Source organism: Drosophila subpulchrella, chromosome X (genome assembly GCF_014743375.2).
Source record: "Drosophila subpulchrella strain 33 F10 #4 breed RU33 chromosome X, RU_Dsub_v1.1 Primary Assembly, whole genome shotgun sequence".
Taxonomy (NCBI): Eukaryota; Metazoa; Arthropoda; class Insecta; order Diptera; family Drosophilidae; genus Drosophila; species Drosophila subpulchrella.
In genome coordinates this window covers 11,665,334-11,687,143 of record NC_050613.1, presented here as the reverse complement: position 1 = coordinate 11,687,143, position 21,810 = coordinate 11,665,334, and the positions used below count along the sequence as shown (strand labels likewise).

Below are 21,810 nucleotides of genomic sequence, written 5' to 3'. Positions count from 1 at the left end.
AATATCTTTCTAAAACCAAATGTACTTTATTTAATTAGAAATGTTATTTTATTTGTTTTTATGCTATTCAAAAAAATTATATTTAATAAAAAAGCTGTTTTAAGAAATGCTTATTATTTTTTCTTAAGTGCTATAAAATATATTTTATAGGAAATAGGAAAAACTACAAAGAACTCATATTTAATTTTTTCAAGTATCTCCACTCCATTCATATTCTTTTTTGAAAGGTGGTTGTAGCTTAAGAAAAGTATTATTCAGTTTTTATTTCTTAAGTAAGTTAGCACTTCTTTCTCTCAGTGTCCCGATCGCTGCTTTGTTTATTCTATAATGCAGTCCCGTCTTGCATTGCGTCACAGGCCGACAAGCGACGCACTGGGCGACTCTGAGATGCATTTGAATCCAAATACGAATCCGAATCCGAATCCGCGGCCAAATACAAATCCAAATCCGAGTTGCATCTGCACTTGTGCCTGGGCTCATGATGCAGTCTCTTAATCGTGCACCTCGAGACGTCACATTTTATTTTCGGCCACATTGATATGCAAGTGACGACAGCGGCAGCGATGGTAACGGCAATGTTGCTGTTGCGGCAGCAACATCGCAGCAGCAACAGCAACAGCAACATCAACGTCGGCGGGTGGCAGCAGGTGCCCCAAGATATGCAGATGTACGGAGAGTATCTGCAACATGACTTTCAAACGTAATACAAACAGCTCATCCATATGGATGCCCTATGGCTGGCACCTAGGTCGCTCTGTCCGCTTGTCCGCTCTGTCCGCCAGTTTGTCCGTATGTCCGCTTGTCCGTCCGCCAGTTTGTAAACCCCTTCGACAGTCGGTCGATCACGCGGAGCAGAGTGCGCATCGTTTCAAGTACGAGTATCTTTCAGTTATAAGGCTTTCGGCTCAAGTGGCGACTTCAACTTCGACTTCAACTTTCAACTTTGCATCCATGCGAATTTATTTGAGTTGTTTATTTATTCCCTTTTCGGGTGTCTCTGCTCTGTACATTTTTATGATTTGTAGGTTAGACTGCTTAAGTCCGCCAAATCCGTTAGTGTGCCGCATGTTGCCCGTTCGCCCGTTGCCTGTTGCATGTTGCTCGTGGCATGTTGCAGGTTGCTCGTGGCTCGCACGTCACTTGTGCCTTTTGTTTGCTGCCGTTCGAATTGAAGGAATTGAAGGCTTCGAGTGTTGACTCTTTTGGCCAGAAGCTAGGCAAACAACACTAAAAAAATGAGAGAGTGTGCCACATTTTTCGCTTCTCACGTTGGGTGACCTTCAGTGTTCTTCGGTCTTTAAGCTGGGCTCCCCATCCCCTCGCGGTTTCCCTTCCGCCCAACAGGTTCCCATGACACCTGCCCTGCCCTCACACTTTCGGCTGACATTCATCAATCAGCGAACAAAAAAAAATAAAGGAGAAAAATACTGAAACAGAAACACTCTGGCTTCTTTTCATTCATGGGCACAATGGCCTGCGAGTTGTCAACGGCTGGTTGTTGCTGCTGCTGCTGATGTTGCTGTTGCTGCTGCTGCTGCTGCTGCTGGCTAGATGTTGCTCTTGGGCCGGAGATGTTGCTGCTGGCCGAGTACCGAGTACCGTTGTCTCGCCGACTGTGGGAATCTGTTACCCTTTCTCTCAGCGCGACTAAGCAAATACGAAATGGCTTTCTGCAACAACAATGAGCGACGACCAACCACAGAGCCACAGAGCTGACATCCCAACACTTTCCAGTATGCACACTGAGAGGAACTATTTTAGAATTTAAAATAATATATTTAACCAAAAACAAGACTGCCAACGAACCCGAAAATTAGAAAACAAAATTAAATTGGTTTAACCACATTTATAGGAATTTTTTCAATACCAGTTTAACCAAAACGATTGGAATTTGTGTGATCTATAAAATGTATCTCAAATCCATTAATTTGAAGATTATTTTTCGTCAAATATTTATTTTATTTTATTTTATTTGTTCCAAAAAATATTTTAAAGCAATTTTAAAGAAGCCAAAATGTCCTAAACGTTGGATATTTCGAGTAGGTTCATCTGAGATCCATTAAATTTTAGATCCTTTTAAATAGTAGTTTGATTCCTATTTAAATATTATATTAGATACTGATAAGTCAAATGTTTCCTAATCTATTTATTTAATTAAATAATATTTATTATATCGGCTACATTTTCGCTCAGTGTCGCGGTCGACGTCGCTGCCTGGACAGAGCGACCGTCAGGTGCATTTGAGTTGAGTTTGCCATTGTTTCAGCCGGGTTTTCGAGGCGCCCCCGCACTGTCAATGCCTTTTGGCCGTCCCAAAAGGGTGAGACCCCATCACCTGCCCACCGCCCACCTTCCTCCATCCAAAAAAACCGCCATCCTCCATCCTCCACCCACGGCGGAATCCGCTCGAGAAACGGCAGCAGTTCGAGAAGAAAGGCCACCAAACGAAACGAAAAGCAGATGAAAAGAGAGGAAAAGCTGGTGGAAAAAAGTTTGAACGTGTTGTTCGGATTATCCGTGAGATAATTTCTTTTTCTCTTCAAGTGGGGGGTATCCCCCACCCATGGAAGAATAAAAAAAAACTGTCTTGTTCGCATTTGCTGCCTGTCAACGCCTCCCTTTGAAACCTATTCCCCCCCTCCCGATTATTCGCCCAGTGTATAAGTACATACATATGTGTGTGTTTGTCATGTGCAGGCCATAGCCATTATTCCTAATTTCGCTTTAAATCAGATCTAGCTCCAGCAGACATGCTCTCCAGCTCGACAAACTCTCCGCCAACATTCCCCCAAAAAATCCCGAATGCCTGGCGCTTGCCACCAGCAACTTGCAACCGGCAACTTGCAACTAGCAACTTGCAACCAGCAACTAGCAACCAAAAAGTCTTGGAAGGGCCATTTCATTGTCCGTTGTCCATTGTCCGTTTCAATGTTGCTGCTGTGCTCTTGATGTTGCTGCTGTGCCAGCAATTGGTGGTGCTGCTGCTGCTAATGTTGCTGCCGTTTCCATTTAGTATTTGTTATGGCTTTTCTCTTAATTTGAGGTCGTGAGAATCATGGCTAATTAATTGTCCAACAAACGAATACATATGCAAAGGCACATGTGTTGCAAGTTGCTGTTGGGACTCGGTGTGCTTTTGTATTGGCAAGGAAACTTTAGACCTTTTATTATGTTGTTGGCAATTTGTTAAAGTTTAAAGGAAAATCTATATATCCTTATATTATTTGGCACTTTAGAAACTACATTTTCCGAATATCCTGTTGATATATTCCTACTTAAATATGTCTCATTGTTGCCGCCGTGTTCCCAAATGTTGCTGCTGCCTATGTTGCTGTTGCTCATGTTGATGGCGTGTTATTTAAATATATTTAAAACAGGTAGAGAGCTCGACACAAAATTACAGTTAGACGAATTGGAGGAAATTCCTCAGCCGAAAGCAACAACAAGGTAGTGTTGCTGCTGCAGTTGCTGCTGCTGTGCTGTTGCTGCTGCTGCTTTTGATGTTGCTGCTGTGCCCTTTCTGTGCTGCTGCTTCCGCATCGATTTTCACATTGGCCACTGTGTTGTTGTTGTTGCTCTTCTGCAGTCTCTTCCTTTAGTTCATTACAATTTATTTTTATGTGTAATGCAATTATTGTTGTTGCTGCCGCCTGAATGTTTATTCGCGCTACTTTGGAGGGGGGGTTTTAAGGGAAGGGGGAGGAGTGGGTGGCTTCAGCGGTAGCGGGCGGTGGGCGGGGCACTCCGTCGAGGTCTTTGTTACACTCTCGGACATGACAACAAAGACACGACCACGACACGTTGCGAATTTGCCATGAACATAGCAGTTGTTGTTGCAAGTTGCTGCTGTGCTGTTGCTAGTTGCTGCGGGGAAGCTGCTGTTAGTCGCTGCTTGCTGCCTGCTGCCTGCTGGTTGCAAGTGGGAGGAGGCAGTGGGTGGCTTGGGTGGTGTACTGACCTGGCGTTGCACTAAATACAAACACACACTTACGGACACGGACACATCTGGCGCTGAAGATCGCGCGATTTCTTAATATGAGAATATTCCCACCATTGTCTCTTTCGCTGATGAGGCTTTCGAGCTCTACAGCTCCAGAGCTCCTCTATTTCTTCTGCTTTTTTTCGGGGTGACTGACTTGGCTCTTGGAGTGGGTTGTCCACTTCGATTGCATGCGAGGATCGGTGGAGAAGGTGGAAGCCCCTTTCCTCTTGGCCCATTTAGCACTACCATCAAGTAGCTCTCTACCCACGAGCTGCTGTTTACCGCTGGCGCTGCTTTAATTCCAGTTATGCGAACTTCTTTTGTCTTTTATCCCAAGTGCAGTGTGAAAAGATTCCGCATTTGGCATTCACATGGAATCGGTGGCGGCCCTTAGCTCCTAGAGGTCATTACTGGTCACCAGTTGTTGCTGTTGTTTCTCGTTTTTTTAAGATTCTTTGGTGGGTGAAAGAACGGTTCTTGCGTGCACCACACGTGGCAGCTACCACCTTCCCACCACTAATTTATTTGCACTGGAATTCGCTCTACCTGTGCGATGTTACTATACTATACCTTCTTAATTAATAATTTATGTTCGGCTTTTCTCTTTGCAGGTGAGTCTAACGGTAATGGCAGCACCACCGGAACCACCGGCAGCACTTGCACCACATTGTGCGTCCGCCAAGGGTTCCCAGGTTCCCACATGTTGGGTCCAAAAGCCAGAGGAACCAGTGAGTAATGAGCAAGTGCTTCTAATTGGTGGTTATTTAAATGCCCGGGAATACGGAACAGGAATCAATTGAACAGATTTGGGGGATATTATATCAAGGGACCAGGCAATCAGTCCACTTGATAATTTAATTTTTTGAAAATACAAAATTTAAGTGGTTTTCTCAAGACGTAATATCCTTAACATTATCTCAGATAATTTTATTTCAAAAGATAGGATCATTTCTTATATGTTATAGTGTTACTTAAAGTTGCATACCACTTTAATTTATATAACAGAACTTGTTATCCCTATCCAAAAATCTATTACCAACAACTAATGATATTTTTTGATTTTTAAACCTTTTGAACAATGAAAAGTAAGGGTTTCTATATTCTAGTAAATCTTTTTCAAAAAGAAAATGAAAATCCAAGCTTATAATTCTAATTATTTTAGGTGATAAAACTTTTCACTGATCAAAAAAGGAACCCAATGATCATTGATTCGATCATGTGCAAACACTTTGGGCCACCTTAGGGGGAAACCAATTTTATTTTCCCCACCGAACCGCCAGAGATCCTCGATGGTTAATCGCTGATCGGCGATCGGCGATCGCAATTGTGCAAATCGAGACCAGAAACCCCAGCTTAGCCCTCACACCAGCGGGCCCAAGCAAACCCAAGCAAAACCCAAGCAAACCCAACCGAAGCGATCTCGTTTTGCGATCGAACAATGGGGCTGCACCTGCAATCGATCGAACAATTCATCAGGCGGGGATTAACAAAGATTTTCCCACAATTTCCCAGCAAAGTACCATCGAAATGCCCAGTGGCAGGAACAAGTATAAAATTTCATTATCGCGCACTTGCAAGACGACGGGAAAAGGGAGGGGAAATGGAATAAAATGGAATAAAATATAAAGAGCGGGCCTTCAGCTTATCCCATTACACTAAGCGCATATGCAGGAGTCCTGTGTCGGGGTTCTGGGTTCTGAATTCCGGACTCCTGTGTCCTGCATCCTGCGGCCCAAAAACACTTGTTGGCCGCTTCATGTTTCAGCAGAAAAGACGCAGACAATGCAGCGCCGTTGGAAAATGCGAAAAGATCCTGGGACAATGTCCTTCGCGCAGCTCCGCTGCCACTTGATTAGCCCCTACAGGGAAAGAAAATCTTGGGTTTTCTCAGGAAATTAGGTTGAATTTTATGGAATAAAATATTTGTATATATCATAAAAAATCAAAGGGATTATTAAAACCAGCCTATCAAAAATAAATATTAGTTTTAAATAGGCTTACCTATTGCATGCCCTATATTAAATGTATTTTTCAGTCTTATATCTTGTCCATAAAATGATATTATAAGAAATTTAAGCACATATCATTATTTAAGGCAAGATAACTCATATTTAGATTAAAATCTAAATTTTCTGGTAGTGCAGAGGGTCCGCGAATAGCGGAAAAGTTGCAAAAATAAACCTCGAAAACTCCAGAAGTATTTGTCATGGGAAAGGCGAGCAGGTGACGTGGCTCCTCTTGCGATTCTCCGCAGATCCTGGCTAGATCGTCCTGCTTGGGGAGTTGGTAATTGAATTGATCGTGATTCGGATTTGTGGCCATTGTCGATCGATGAGGATGCAGATGCAGCCACGATGATCATTATGATAGCTCGCTACCTGAAGGCAAAAAAAAATAGGGGAAACAAGGACGAGGATCCAGATATTCAGGACCCAGGACTCGGAACTCAGAACTGAGACAGGGGCAGTTGTGGCGAAATCGCCAGGACAATGAGTGCGCATTTTGCAGGCTGTCCAATATTTGCGACGTGTCATCGATCGAAGGATGCTTGAGAACCACTCTCTCTCTTTTTATTGAATGTTTTTTGGTGCGTGAGAAAAAGGATTAAGTATAGATGTATGGTATATGGTATAGTACATGGCAGGATTGTCACGTGAAAGAGGTATAGAAGGTGTGCAAAAATAGTGGAAAATGACAGAGGGGAGGAGGGGGGGGGGCTTTTCTTTTTCGGGTTTTTGGTTTTTGGCGATGAAAGAAAAGAAGGGCCAGCTGGCTGGCGACTGTGGGAAATTCTGGGAGCGAGCATCGGTGTCTGATTTTGATCCATTTCAGGCTAATCAAAGCAAGCTCCCCCACCCACTCCCCCAACCGTTTTTCCCCTCTTCTTTTCCGTTGATTTTCCTAGCCAATTTCCCGACTGGATCCCGCTGCCCACTGCGGCATTGTCTGCAAGTTCAGTTCGATAAGCATCAAGTTCTCACGAACTTTTATTGTCCTCAAGACGAAGACGGCGCAGACGCTGGCAACCTGGAATTGCAACTGGCGAACTGCACGAGCACCACCGCCCCGCACCACCCACTTCGGGTGGCCTGGCCACCCCCACCACCATCACCACCACCACCGCCCACTCGCCGCCCCCTTTTTTTCCACGGCAGAGCGACATTTTCCAAGCAATTAATGCCAAATTTAGACAAGCCTGTGCTCTTTCTTTTTAACCCAAAACCCACAGCCATGATCAAAATAATAGGTAAATCGTTAGAAAATATACCTTTAAAAACGTATCTTTAAAATTTATCTCCCATTCCAATTTCTATATATTTTATTTACATTAACATATAATTTTGCCAATACGTATATCAACTAAAAACACAGCTTAATCAGCCTAGCGTCTGCTGAAGAACTTATGATCCTTTGTAGTCTTTGGTGCCTCGATTTCCTGATTCTTTGGTTCTTCTTTGAAAAAACCAGCATCTGCCAGACGGGCCACGCCCATCACTCCAAAGGCGGTGGCCAAGCTTTTCACTCCATAATTATCCAGTCGTTTTGGGCACTTTTTCGATTGGGCCAAAAGATAAACACTGATGCCGAGTAGACCAATTCCATTCACCAGACGACAGTTTAGATTAAACTCTTTTCTCAACCAAGACGAAAGTTTTTCAATCATTTTGAAATGATTTCTAATAGATGTTAACTGAACGAATGGATTGTAAGAGCTAACTTTGATAAGATATTGAATATAACTAGTTTTTCGCAGACAACTGTGTGGAGACTCTCTTGAACTTTATAGAGCGAAGAGGTTTCCCGACCGATTTTTCCACCTCAATCAGCCGTGAAATATGAGTATGAAAGCTATAAGAAAAAGGCCGGAAGTGAGTACGCCCCACTCACGCATGACAACAACAGTCTGGTTTTGTTTTTATTTTTTTCGGTTCGGTTTTGGTATATGTATATAAACATACTTGTACATTTCCTTGGCACTTTTTTTTTATATTTTTCGGGGCCCAGTTTTTTTTTGTGGCTCCCTGACCCAATTGCGGGCCTTACCTTGACTGAATCATCCAGCCGGGGACGGCGATAAGACCCCGGACCTTCGACCAAGCCCAAAACAAAAATGTTCCGAAACCCCAACAACAACAAAATAAAAAGGGGGCGAGACGCATGCGCGCAGCCCGTTGCTAATAAATTCGGTCATATGCGGGACATGTGGAAATTCAAACTAATTAAATTGTAAAACGAAATTAGCTTAGATAATTCGTGGAGTGCGATTCGGTTTAACCCTTTTTCGGTGCTGCAATGCGCCCGCATTTTCATTTTCAACTGACTGACATAATAATGCATCAGCAGCAGATCGGCCAGGCAATTCGATATGCCATTGCACTCGATCTATAGACGATTATCAGTTGCAAATAATGTGATTAATGATATAGGTCTAGGGAGTTTTTGGAGATTTTAAAGGGTTATGGCAGAGGTTCAATTGAAAATGTTTAAGGTTTAAGGCCAACATGAATTAAATGAGCTGTTAAGATTTGTTATATATTATTTGTATTTTATGGCTAGACGATTTTATTGGATAGCTAGGATTTATTATCAATATATGGAATTCATTATAATGTTTTGTAGAGAAAATATATTTTTAATTGTTATTTTTAATAGCTGATTTGTTTTGCTTTACCTAAGCTTAGCCAAGATTTTATTGTAGTACAAACGAGGCGCCACTTGTCCTGGGATTATCCCTCTGAGTCCTGCCTTAACCCCCTGCTGCCCGTCGGCATTTGCGGTTTGATGGTGTGGTCTTAACCCTGTGCAATTTATTTATGATTACGACTGTGAGTACGTGCCTGTTGTTGTGACTGGTGGACACATCCTTCTGTATTTCTATATATATAGGACTATTTCCCTGAATGTCCATCTGTGCCACCGCTACTGTGGGCGTTATCCTGTTATGCTGCCGCTATTGTCCTCGCAGGACAATCCCGAAATGGTCAGCAACTCGCCAGGTTGCCTGTGCCCGTGTTTATTTCGAAAACATTTACTCCTGTTGTCCTCGATTTTATTGCGGATAAATCATCTCGTTGAGCGAGGGATATTTGTGGGTGTTGTAGGCAATGACACGCCCATTAGTCCATTAGGAGATGCGGCAATGGGATAAAGGATGGGATCAGCAGGATCTCAACATCCTTGCAGATGTTGCCGATTTGAACTCAGATCATTGCAATCAAATTGTTAGATGACTTTCCATTTAGCAATGGGTTTCTATCTAAATTTAATTTCAAGATAGTTACATGCATTTTTAATTGCTTGAAGGAGATAATATATCATTAAATGGTTTTAAATATGATCTAAAAAATAAAAAATACCATACATATATCCCCTTTTATATTGGTTCTCTTGAGCTAGCAATACCGAACTACCAACTTGGGCTGACTTTGAGCCATCGCATAAATCCGAGTCTCTGATTAGTCCATAAATATCGATTTCGTAGACCATTCGCCACGGCATATAGCCATCGCATTCCTCGTTTCTGAGGCTTTTGGCCGCTTTGGCTGCTTTCTTTCGGCTGGGGATGGATATTTAGTGGTTATAGTCGTTCAATATGCGAGACACGTACGGTGGGAACAGCCGCATTGAGGCTGCGGTTCAGTCTGTAAATCCGAAATGGGGCAACGGCTACAACAGCAACACCTACGGCAGCAAACCATTCAGTTTAAGACCCCTTTTGACCAGGTCCAAAAGTCGAGGCCAAAAGATGGGCACGTCCACGTCCACGTCCACCGGCGACCAAGAGATCTCCGTTCGCTGATGGAGATGTCACTTGAGTAATTGTCGTCATACGCTCGCCGCTCAGCTTATTTTCCTATTTTCATTACCTGCCACACAAAAGCCGTCAGCGAAGAAAGTTTTCAATGTGTGTGTTTACAGAGAGGAAAAAAATATACCATATATCACACAAATTGGTGATCAACGAATGGGAATAGGAACAGGAACACAAATTATAATTATTAATTTTTATTGGTTTTCTTAAGGTTTTTTAAAATTTGTTTCTTAAAATAATTAAAATAAAAATAATTGAAGTCAAGGAGTAAATATATCTTGATATGGTCTTAAAGTCTAAAATATTTAGGGATAATATTGAGTATTTTTTCTATATGATTGGATTTTTTATACATATTTTTTTAAACTGCTATAGGATTTATAAGAAGAAAACTTATACAGATGAAAGATATATTATTCAAAGTATTCCCATTTAAATAGATTTGTGTAAATAGATTTGTTTATTATATAATTGTTTATTTTCTGAAATTGTGTTATTTCGTCTGATTTTCCTGCTCGATAATATTGTGATTTCCTTTGTGTTTTCTTTATAATTTCAATTCTTTCCTGTGTATTTTCGCCCTGGACGTTGGACATCGGTTGGCCTGAAAAGCGCCTTTGTAGTTGCACAATCTGCGTGTCAATGATGACGCTGCTCCCCAGAGAAACGCCAAGTCCCAGTTCCAGTTGCAGACCCTCCTCCAACTCCTCCACCTCCAACTCCTCCGATCTCCAATCGTTTGGCATGTCCAAGATGCGAGTCTGTCCAACGTGCAGCTATTTAGTGGCTTTGTCCCTCGCCCCCGCAACTCCATATCTCGGCATTCGCATCTGGGCAGCGCCTTTGTATATCCGTATCTGTATCTGTAACGCTGCGTGTTTTGTATCTGATGCCCCTTGCTATACCATATAGATACCATATCCCCTACTATACTACATACATGTGTGTGTGGGTCTGAGCGGTCTTTTGGGACCGAAGCGACCTGTGTCCACGTCCGCCGACAACATTTCATCATCGTGATGATCGTGAAAGGAGCACCCCGAACAATAATTGTCACTGCTACAGAAATAATCATAATTTCGGAGTTTCACTCACTCTCTTTCAACATTTTTTTTTTCTTCTTGTTGTTGGTCCATTATGCAGAGTGACGTGTTTCACCTTATTTTTGGGAATTAGCAAACGTCTCCCAGGGCCACTCAACCGATTCCCAAACAAAAGATTGAAAATATTGGAAAATCTATATGGAGGAGATGCCGGGCAACTGATTGATTTGACCGACCGACACGATGCGTGAAGATGACAAATCCAATCACAACAACAATAGAGTCCTGCGAGTTTCTCGAGGAGGACAGCAGCAGGTTGAGGGTCAAGAATGCGATAGTCGGGCAAAGATAACGAACGGTTGCACCCGAAACTGATCAAAGAAACTGGTTCTGATTTTGGGCACAAGAAAGTGCAAGTTTTCTAGGAAAATGTATAATGTTTACTGTGTAGGCAGTACAAATCTTAATTGGATATTTCAGTTTTGGAAAACCTAAAAGTAGCTATGATTTTAGAACTATATTTTTAAATACCTTATTTTTTATAACATCTTTTAATAAAACTATTATTACTATTAACGCAACTTAATAATTTTGAAATTTTTTGGGAATATTAGGAGAAAAAAAAGAAGTAATAGTTCCAGAACATTAGAAGCTACATTTACCGTACCTTTATTTGAAATAAGGGAAGATTTTTTTCGATTGAATTTTTAAGTTTATAATTCTAAAATTCAAATTATGCAACTTAAAAACGGTTGCAATACACTATTTAAAAAAAAATGCTCTGTGAGGGCAAAAAAAAACAAGTTTTCTTTTGTAAATCCTAAGACACTTTTTTTCTTGAGCCGAGTTCATGGTTCCTTAGCTTTCTTTTTGAAATCTTCTTTATTTTCCAACTTATCCATCGCCGAAACCGTTACAAACCGATCAAATTTCCATATTCATTCTATGGTTTTTTTCTTTAAAAAATGCCAAGTCCTTGCCGCAGGATTTCTATCTGCAACACGCAGAAACCAGCCAACCCAGAAAACCAAAAAACCTAGAAAAAACGTAAAACCGTAAAAACTGAAAGGAGCAAAGCCCCGAAAACCGGTCACCCTTCCTGTGGGCCATAAATTTTCCGTTAAAAACGAATGCATTTCCAGTGAGATTTGCTCATTTAAACCGAAGCTGGCGCAGGAAAACATGAATATCAAGGGAAAATTATCCAAAAGAATGACAGCCAAAGGTAAAAAAAATCTAAAGGTAAAGGTAAAAAAATAACTAAGGAGGGGAGACGACAATTGCCCGTCTTAGGGTGCCAGACCCACGGAACCCAGGACCATCTTCCTCTTTATCATTGTTTGAATTGAATTAAAAAAGCGACGGTAATCAATGCGAAGCTGCGCCGGCTGTTTCGTCCTTGTCCTCGTCCAGGACCCTCCTATCTAAATCAGGCGAAAAAAAAAACCTTTGCCTGCCTCACATGTGACACAAACGCCACCCCACACCCCTCGCGATTCATATCTTGGGAAAATCTTGGCCACCACCCAAAAAACGATGAAAAAACGGAAGGGAAGGGAAAGGAAACCCAAGGCGGGCACACACACACACACACACACACGTAAAAAGTCGGGAGGCAAAAAAAAAACAATAAGGACACGCACGAGGGGCATAAAAAATTAATATCGGGGAAGGAAAAAAAATTTGCATAGAACAAAAAATGCCGTTACACACACACGGGGAGGCTACCTGGACCGCTCGCAGGACTCACAGAATTCGCAACTCCCTGCAGATCCTTCGGGGGTTGCAAAAAGGAACGACCGACCGTCTGACGATGGAAAAAAAATCACACTACCCCGGGACAAAGGAAATCGCAAAGAAATACAAAAGGAAACTTTAACGAAAGCAGGCGGCGATCGGTAAAAATTGCATAAAAAATAATTGCAAGGCGACAGGACGCGGGCTGGATGTCCTGTGCGGGGATGTCCTCCCCTTGCGTTTGATTAAAGCGCACAAAGGACGGGAGACGAGTTTTTTGTTGTTTCTGGCATTCTTCTTCTTGGCGTTCCAGGACATTAGCAGCATCCTTTTACAAGGCAGCTCGCATCTGCGCAGGCGCCGCCGCGTCTTCGTCCTGCCGAGGGGTAAATCAAATGCGCGCGCAAAAAAAAAAGCAGGGTTCGTTATGGCATGCCTTGGTATAGTAAAAAAAAAAAAAAGAAAACAGAAAAAACAACACACATGAGGAACAAAAAAAAATCCGTTTACCCCCTGACAAAGGGAAAGGATTAAGCAACGAGGCAGAAGAAGAAAATCTTAGAAAATGTTACGCATCCGCCTGTCCATCTCCATCTCCTTCCCCGAATCCCCTTCTATTATTAGATATATGTGTATTCCTGGGAGAAGGGTAGGGGATCGCGAGATCGGGGCTGGTCGCCACACTTATTGCGCAGCTTCCGCGATGGGAACTCCAGAGCGAAAGAGAACTGCGCACATCCCATGCTGGGATAAGCGATGACACTGGGATTCCCGAGAGAGAATGGCAGAGAGTTCAAGGAACTCCGGCGCTGCCAGGATCTGTGGAGCATTGTCTCCATAAATAGCTCACTCAACTGAAACGGAACTCGAGCATCCCCTTCGCTACACAAGATCCCTTCTCACAAATGTAGTACATCTGATCTCCCTGCTAAACATGATCCCCAAAAAATAAAAACTATCTGAAACTAATCACAACTAAAATACTGGAACACTATGATCTATTGAAACTACTTCTTAAAATATTGATCTTCAAAGTAAGAAAACAATACTTGATCATTAACAATAAGGTTTTTTTGTTGAGGTTTAGAGTGACCAATAAGAATTAAATATAGAGTATTTCAAGAAACTTCCTTGATTTTAAAGATAAGGAAAGGCGACAATAAAAAAGTATTCCCTAGCTACTTAGGGTAAACGGTTATTAAAACACTTTTAAAAAATACCCTTCATTCAATGATCTAATGCTTATTAAGAGGTTTACGGGGTGTTATGGAGAAGTTCTTTTAATTTAGTTATCTCTTAATTTGTATATATACCAATGCCAATAATAATAAGCAACTAGGACGATTCCTTGTTAGTATACATATGACTAATAGGATTTAAAACGTAAACTAAAATTTGTAAGTTAGGATCCATTGAGGAACGACCATCTTTAAGTTATGATTATCAAAATACAAACATATATCGTTGCAAATAAAGTTTCTTGGGGTATGTTAAGTTGGAAAGTTTAAGTAAGGTTATAATCTAGTTCTTTCTTGGGATATCCTTAGTTAGGATCCCTCGAGTGACCAACCCCACGCAAAACCGTGCCATTGGTCAGTTGATAGCTGCTCTATAACTCGCTCACCCCCTCCCCAAATATTCCCCATTCCAATCATTTTATGTCCATGACATAGTTATAGTTTCACTCCTTTGCTCCGGCGTTTTAACCCCCTGCTGCCTAACAACTCAATTTGGGCAGCGATTAGCGGCGGACAGTAGACGGTTTTCCATTTTCCAGAGCGGAGAGGGGAGATTTTCCTATAGAAGGGGGGGTAACGGGGGAGCAGTCGCCGTCGCCGTCGCTGTCTCGGTCGACGTCGACGCCGGCAGCGACGGACAGCCGTCCGCAGATGAATTCATCCCCCTGTTTCCCATACATTTCCTTTGGTCCACTCGCAACTCGAACATGTGCGAGGGAGAGAGGGCGAGAGTGCGAGAGGGAGAGAGGAAGAGACAGACCAGCAACCCCTGCATGTGTGCCTGTGTGTGTAGTGGTGACTACACACGTTTTTTTCCCTATATGTTTTTTTTTAGCCCCGACCCTCGAGGGTCAAAGGCAAAGAAGAGGAGCGGTGTGAGTGCGTTGTGTGTGAGTAAAAAATGCTGCCTCTGCCGACGTCAGCGGCGACGGCGACCGCACAGCCTCAGCGGCAGGACTGAACGACCGTCGACCCTCGAGCGTCCCAGGAAGCCAACTAGCTGTCAGTCCACGTGAAGCCTCCGAGGGGTCAACAACACACTACACACGACCTCAGCAACTCTGATTCAGATCCTTCGGCCAAACACGTCGATTTATCAACTGCTTTACCAACCATTACCTCGCATTCCCCACAATCACTCGAAACGGTTTAACCGATACGCAACCGATACCCAACCGTTACCGTTACCGCTTCGTGTCTTGTGAAAGTGCTAAGAAACAAGAGAATCCTAAGAGAAACAAAAACAAACAAACACTCTAGGACAACCACACGCAGGACAATTGGATTACCTACGATCGTGTGTGTCTGTCACTACAATATTTTTGTGCCTTTCGCTTTTTTTTTTTACTACAAAAACAATTTTTTTTAAACCCAAAAACCACAAAAACATTTAATACTTGTGATGTGTTAAGAGTTCAAAACATAAAACAAAAACCAAAAACACAAACTATTTTTTTTAAACAAATCTCAAGATGTACAACAAAATGCTGTCAATCAGTGAGGATCATGGATTCCGTTCGCTGAGCCGTAAGTTTTCCCTCAAAAAAAGACCCCCCTTAAAAAGTGGATTCCATATATCCCAATTAGTGTTATGGTTTACGATCCCAAAATTATAAATCTGTATATTGTGTTAAAATTTTGGATATATCGAGTGACCATCCCAAAAATCTTTATAACACAAGGGTAAACAAAGTATCCCAGAATATTTCCCAATAAGCAATTGCCCAAAGGCGTGTATCTTGGTCCGAGATAACCGCAGCATTTCTTGGAACTTCCCAGAAATTCGTATAACAGCTCTTCCTGTTCTGTTCTGGTGCGGTACTTCTTTCTACCATGGTTTTCATGGGTGTCTCTTTAATCATTCGCCGTTGTAGCTCCGTGTTGTCCCCCAAATAGATACAAAAAAAATGAAGAAGAAAACCAGGCAAATGTGCGGACAATTTTTGATAAGCGCGTTGTACTGGGAAGAACAACCAGAACAACAATAAGCCAACGCCCGCACCCACAACCACACACCAACACACACACAGTTAGTGGTATGGGGGGTACAGAGGGTACAGAGGGGCCAACCTACTTACCTACCTATATGGATCGCAGCTATATTTACATATGTCCGTCGTGGCTGTCGTTGACTTTCGGGAAATAAAACAAACCTCTCTATATCGCCTCTCTGCACCTTGCTCACAATACAAATACAAATATTTTAGCGACAAAAAACAAGAACAAAATAACAACGACCTGAAAATGAAAAGTAAAACTTACAAGCCACATATGTCTTATCAAAAGAAGTGAGCAGGGGACAACAATGGGAACATTTCATTGGCTCTAAGCAAATAGAGCGGGTCTTTTGCCATCGGTCCACCTAAAACTTACATTTCGATTACAAACGGATGTTCAAACAACGCGCGACATCAAAAGACCAATTGGATTTTAGCTAACCGGAAGTACAGTTATAGTTAACCAAGGGTTAGATGGGTTCTTGGGAAATATTAAGAAGATCTTTTATCAATAGATAGAGTATAATGTGTTGTAAAAAATAAGATTATAAACTAAAATAAATATATAGAATTTTATCATATATTAGAGATAGAAGAGTTTTCCTTAATCTCTGGTTATAATTAAAGAATCAATATTTGTTATGTACCCATTCTAATCTAATTTGTTTTTTGTGGCATTAACTGGGCTTCGTTTCTTTAAATAAACTTCTTGCAAAAGGCTTAACCGTTTTGCCACTAAATGTATTTCAGTTTTCACCTGGCTATATATAAATATTAATTGCTGTGAATTTGTAAGGCCCTGTTTTTTTTTTTTTCGTAGTCATGCCTTGTACCCATTTCCTTTGGCTTATCAGTCGCCATGTGTGTCCAGCTTTAACACACAGACAGTCGCACACGTGGACTATATGTTAATGCCCGATTCCAGGCCGCGACCATATTTGCATATGGCTCATTCACTCAACCTGGCGGGGTAACTGTGGGTCCGTACCGCCCGTACCGTCCGTACCGTCCGCCCACGGGTCTGCGGTCCCTGGTCTCTGGTCGCCGGTTTACGGTCGGTCGGGGTTCCAGGTTCCATTTGTTTGCTCATTTGTTTGTCCAGATATCCAGTCGCTTACCTTGCCGCCATATGCGGGTGTTATCAGCAGTCAGCGCTAGCTTTTGGCTAACCGCTTCTTCTCCTCGCTTTTTTTTTTTACCGAAAAAACCCCCTGAACCCCTAGGAAAAGGGGGCTCTATTGGGGGACAGTAGGCAAATAAAACCAAATTTTGTATGCTAAAACACTTTGCGAAGGCGACCCGTGTGATAAGGCTTTGGGGCTTCGATACTCGGTATTGTTGCGCCCCCGCACAACAGAAATCATTGTGATTCCACATTCGTTACTATATAACCACATATATATGTATATATATCACATTATCATATGCCACACATACCGCTCTGTTTGTTATAGTTTCAGCTGCTAAACACCTTTCCATGTACGAGTATCCGTATCGCTGTGTTATCCACACGTAATTTGTTTAAACAAATTAAGTCGGGGGCCGCTTGACTCCAGTTGATTTTCAGTTTTTCAGCTGCTGACGTCGCTTTGTCACTGTCAGCCAAAAAACAAGAAAAAAGAAAATGTTAAAAAAAATAACCAACTGCCTGTTGGACACAACATATAGATATATGTATTTACTACTACTTATATTACGCCCCCGCCGACTGTTATCGCCACAAAAAAAAGAACTTTGAATTTGTTTAACCCTTTTTTGTGTTGTTAAACTTTTAAATGAGCTGGCCAAAAGACAATACTACAAGGAACGCTTTCAGTGTTGTCTTTAAATATTTACTCAGCATTTTCGGGGCGTTCGTTATTATTATTTCCATGTTGTTTTTTATTTAAACACCCGTCAACGAAGTGGAGCACTTGGAGTCATTATAATTGGATGCCCAGTCAGCTGTCTTTAGGTTTCGATTTTGCCGATTAGATTTGGGATTGTAATATCTTATATAATAATATAAGGATTTAATAAATATTTATAGCAATGTAGCTTTCTTCAAAACTGAAACCAATTGAGAGACCTTAAAGAGGCCTAAGTTTAGCTAAGTTTTTCGCCCCTGACTTTCCCCACCACTATTGGTGGTCCAGTTTTTCGTGGCTGACGCCATTTTTCATCGGGATCCCGTGTCCTTCGTCCTTCGTCCTGCGACTGCGAGCACCTAAAAACAGCCGACGAGGACGACCATGTGGCGCTCTCTGCCTGGTTTTTATGGCATACCCACAGATATACCAGCCACCCATAACCTTTGGGCCATAAAACCGAATCCCTCGAATCCTTCGACTCCTGGCATGTGTATGTGTGTGTATATATATGTGTGTGGTTAGGATGGGGGAATAAATTAGCACAATCAACGTATTGTTTTCGCCCTGCCACGCCCCCAACCCTGGACAGTCAATAGCACGAGAACGTTATAAATAACAAAAATACAAGGAGCCGAACGAATTTCATATTTTCTTGTCCTGATAATTTGCGCAAAACTTCTATTAATATGTTAATTCTTAATTGTCCTACTTGGCTAGCCCCCTTTGCGATATAAACACACACATATATGTATAAATATATATATATCCTCATGGGGGGGATATTAATGGCCGCAGGCTTGCATTAAATGGCCAGGAGTGCTTTGGGCCAAAGTCGCAGCTCGTAAATATTTGACTTAAGCTGCGCGGTTAACAAATCGACGCACTTCAATTTATTTTCTCAGTTCCGGGGGCTGAATTAATTACGCATACATGCAAGAGGGTAAAAGATGCCAATGACATCAGACCAGCTAATAAATTGTGATTTCTACAGGCAGAAAAAATGCGAGACTTTATCGAGAGAGTGAAGAAATGCATACCAAATTAGTTGGAAGTTGTTGCAAAAATTCTAGAAATATTATCAATAGAATTATACTACTTTTCTCTCTATATGCACTATAGATATATTGACTGCTTGATCTGCTTAAATCGCATTCGATTTGGTAACTGCCCAACGAAAAAGGGTTAATGCAATTTATGACTTTTCGGTCTCGCTAAGCTGGCACTTTTATGAAATCTATTTGGCAAGGACTCTGTTGACACTTGTCAGCCGAACTGACACGTTTGACAGCTTCACACCCTTTCACCTTTTCCTGTTTCCTGTTTTTCTGCCCCTCTCCACCCCTCTTCGATATTATTAACCCTCTTCAGCTGGCGCAATATTGTGCATCATGCTGTCAATAAGTTTTCCTTTTCATAAACAATCGTAACTTGCAGTCTGTGTCTTTTGCTAATCTTTGAGCAAATATCTAATCTAATCGCTTAGGCAAATATCATAGGGCAACGCCCCCGGGCCATTTGCCCCTATATCTATCTAACCACAACCACGCCCCCTTTTTTTTTTTGAGAAGACAGCAGGTAAAAGATACCTTTACTTTTACCTGTTTGGCGTCTGTTTTGCCATTGTTTTCGGGCCTGGCCAATGGCAGGCCGGCCAATCAATAAATAAAACACTAATAATCAGCTGGAAAATGCCCGAGAAAAAAGGTCAATCGAACATATTTTTTTTTTGGTTAGAAAAATAGCATACTATTTTATGATAGAAAATAAAAGCGAAAATTGAGCATAGCCCACCCATTCAATCAGCAGAAATTACAGGCGACATCGTGTGTGTGGATGTATCACCCTCATCCTCGCAGGACAATCAATTGGTAAAAAAAAGGAGGACGACGGAAAAAAGCGTAGCTCCTGGCAGGACAATTGGAAGGGCGGGGAAAAGATATCCCCGCTTAGGGCGCATTAGTTATTGTTTGGACCCGGCAAACCGCAAATTGCTGGCAATTCGAACTGCCCCCGGAATGGACATAAAAAATACATACCATATATATCCCATATAAGAGGAGAGAGGACAAGTGGCAAAGCGACAGGGAGTCAATAATTCATAGATCTATTTCCTAATTGACAACTGTGGCGGGGAATGTCCTGTGTAATTGAGGATGATGTCTTTGATTAAAGTCACTCAATTGATGGATAAAAAACAAGGGGAAAATGTGTACTAAATAGTTGATAGATAATAAATATATGTGAGATTTTTTGGTATAAGAGAGCATATTTATGGTTTTCTAGACGAGGGCATGCAAAATAAAGAAATGATAATAATATAGAAAGAAAGTTTCGCTTGACCGAAAACTTGTGCATTTTCGATTTCAACTTTTTCCCCCGAGTGTCCTGCGGCGAAAGCAGTGGTGTTCCCTTATTTTATTTTTCCGTTTTCCTGTATTTCTTCTATATTTTCTGTACCAAACCCCCCCACTCCAACCCACAAAAACCATTCTGGTCAATCAAGTCCTGTCGATGGAATCGAAAACAAAAGTTCAACTGCCTTCGGGGCGCTTAAGTTGTTGGGCTGGCTGTTCCACATTCACTGGTGTTGCTAATTTCTGGGCCAGATAAGCCATGACAACCGCAGATACTATACGTACGTATGTACATTTATGTGGCAAAAAGCAACCGAATTAATTGCACAGCTACTGGAATTTATGGTCATGCACACACAATCAATCCACCACCAACCGAAAACCGAAAAACCCAAACCGAAATCCTAAATTCAGAACTGGGAACTGGGAATCTCCTTCTCCCACATATGCAAATATACTGAGGCGGTTTTAGGGGGCGGTTGTTGGGCTATTTTTATTGTTGTATTCCCTGGCATTTCGGCAAATAAATTAAAGTGCACGGATATTCGGCATTCGCTGGCATATTTGCTTATTTGGGAGAAGGGGGACTTTCCTCTTGCACTGAAAACAATTAATGAAGATGCGGCCCTCCATAAATTGCGGGCTGGGCAAATAAACCGGGGAATATTTATTGAGTGCCATGGCTAATGGAGACCCTCTTGTATCTTGCAGATTCCGACTCCACAGAGAACGATGCCGTGGCCACACAGGACATCCTCACGTGCGGCGCCTGCCAGAAGGCGTTCGCCCTCTCGGACATTCTCAAGTTCATCCAGCACAAGGTGCTGCAGTGCAACAAGGAGAACTACGGCCAGTGCGCCACCCAGAATCCGCAGATGGATCGCGACGCGGAGGAGGGTCGTCCGCTCAGCCTCGTCAACCGCCGCCCCTCGATCTCCGCCCCCATTTCCGGTCGCAAGTCCGCTCCCGCGTCGGCGGCAGCAGCGGTCGCGGCGGCAGCGGCAGCGGCTGCAGCAGCGGCGGCAGCAGCGGCGGCGGCGGCCAGCAGCACGGCCAGCGGCTCCAGGATACACACACCACCACCGAGTCCGGCGGACCTGCTGGCCGACGGAGCCAGCAGCACGCCCAAGCGGCTAGTAGATGGTGAGTTCTTAAAAATATCTTTAAGATACAAAAACAAACCTCATAGATACACACTATAGATTTACTTATTAAGATAGCTTACATTTTTATAGAAATTTTAAAACTAACTAAATGTACTCAATGAGTCTAAGAAAGACTTTAAAGATAAAATATATACAAACCTCATGGATACAAACTATCTATTATATTTTAAAATGTAACTTAATGTATTCCATTTTATGTACAGATGTTAAACAAGGTATAATATATTTTTGTTGTATAGAATTAATAATAGCAAAAATAAATATAAAAACAATTAAAAAAATAATATTTGACAAGCATCAAAGTTATGTTATATTTACTTTGGATTTTCTTTGTGTACTTAAATCTTAACCCTTTGATTCACTTGATATGGAAATATCATAAAATAATTATAAAAATATTTCTGAATTCAAAATTTACATTTCTTATCTTTGGAATAAAATGGATAAAAACAGAAATATAATAAGAATATTTAGGATAAAACAAAGGTTGATAGCATATGAAATATTATATGAAAAGTTCTTAAAAACCATGGATGGACATTCTTTTAAATTTAAAATTTAACTTTCTTGTCATTGAAATAAAACATATAATAACAAAAATAAACATGCCAAAAACCAATATTAACATTTA

At 41.8% G+C, this 21,810-nt stretch overlaps 1 protein-coding gene across 1 annotated transcript in view; it reads left to right on the top strand.

Annotated features, from left to right (window-relative positions):
* LOC119557348 overlaps positions 1-21,810 on the top strand; it is a 50,277-nt gene that overhangs the window by 18,683 nt on the left and 9,784 nt on the right. Inside the window, exon 2 of the mRNA XM_037870085.1 lies at positions 20,725-21,156. Within this exon, the coding sequence (XP_037726013.1) occupies positions 20,725-21,156 (432 nt within the window). The remainder of the gene's footprint in view (positions 1-20,724; positions 21,157-21,810) is intronic.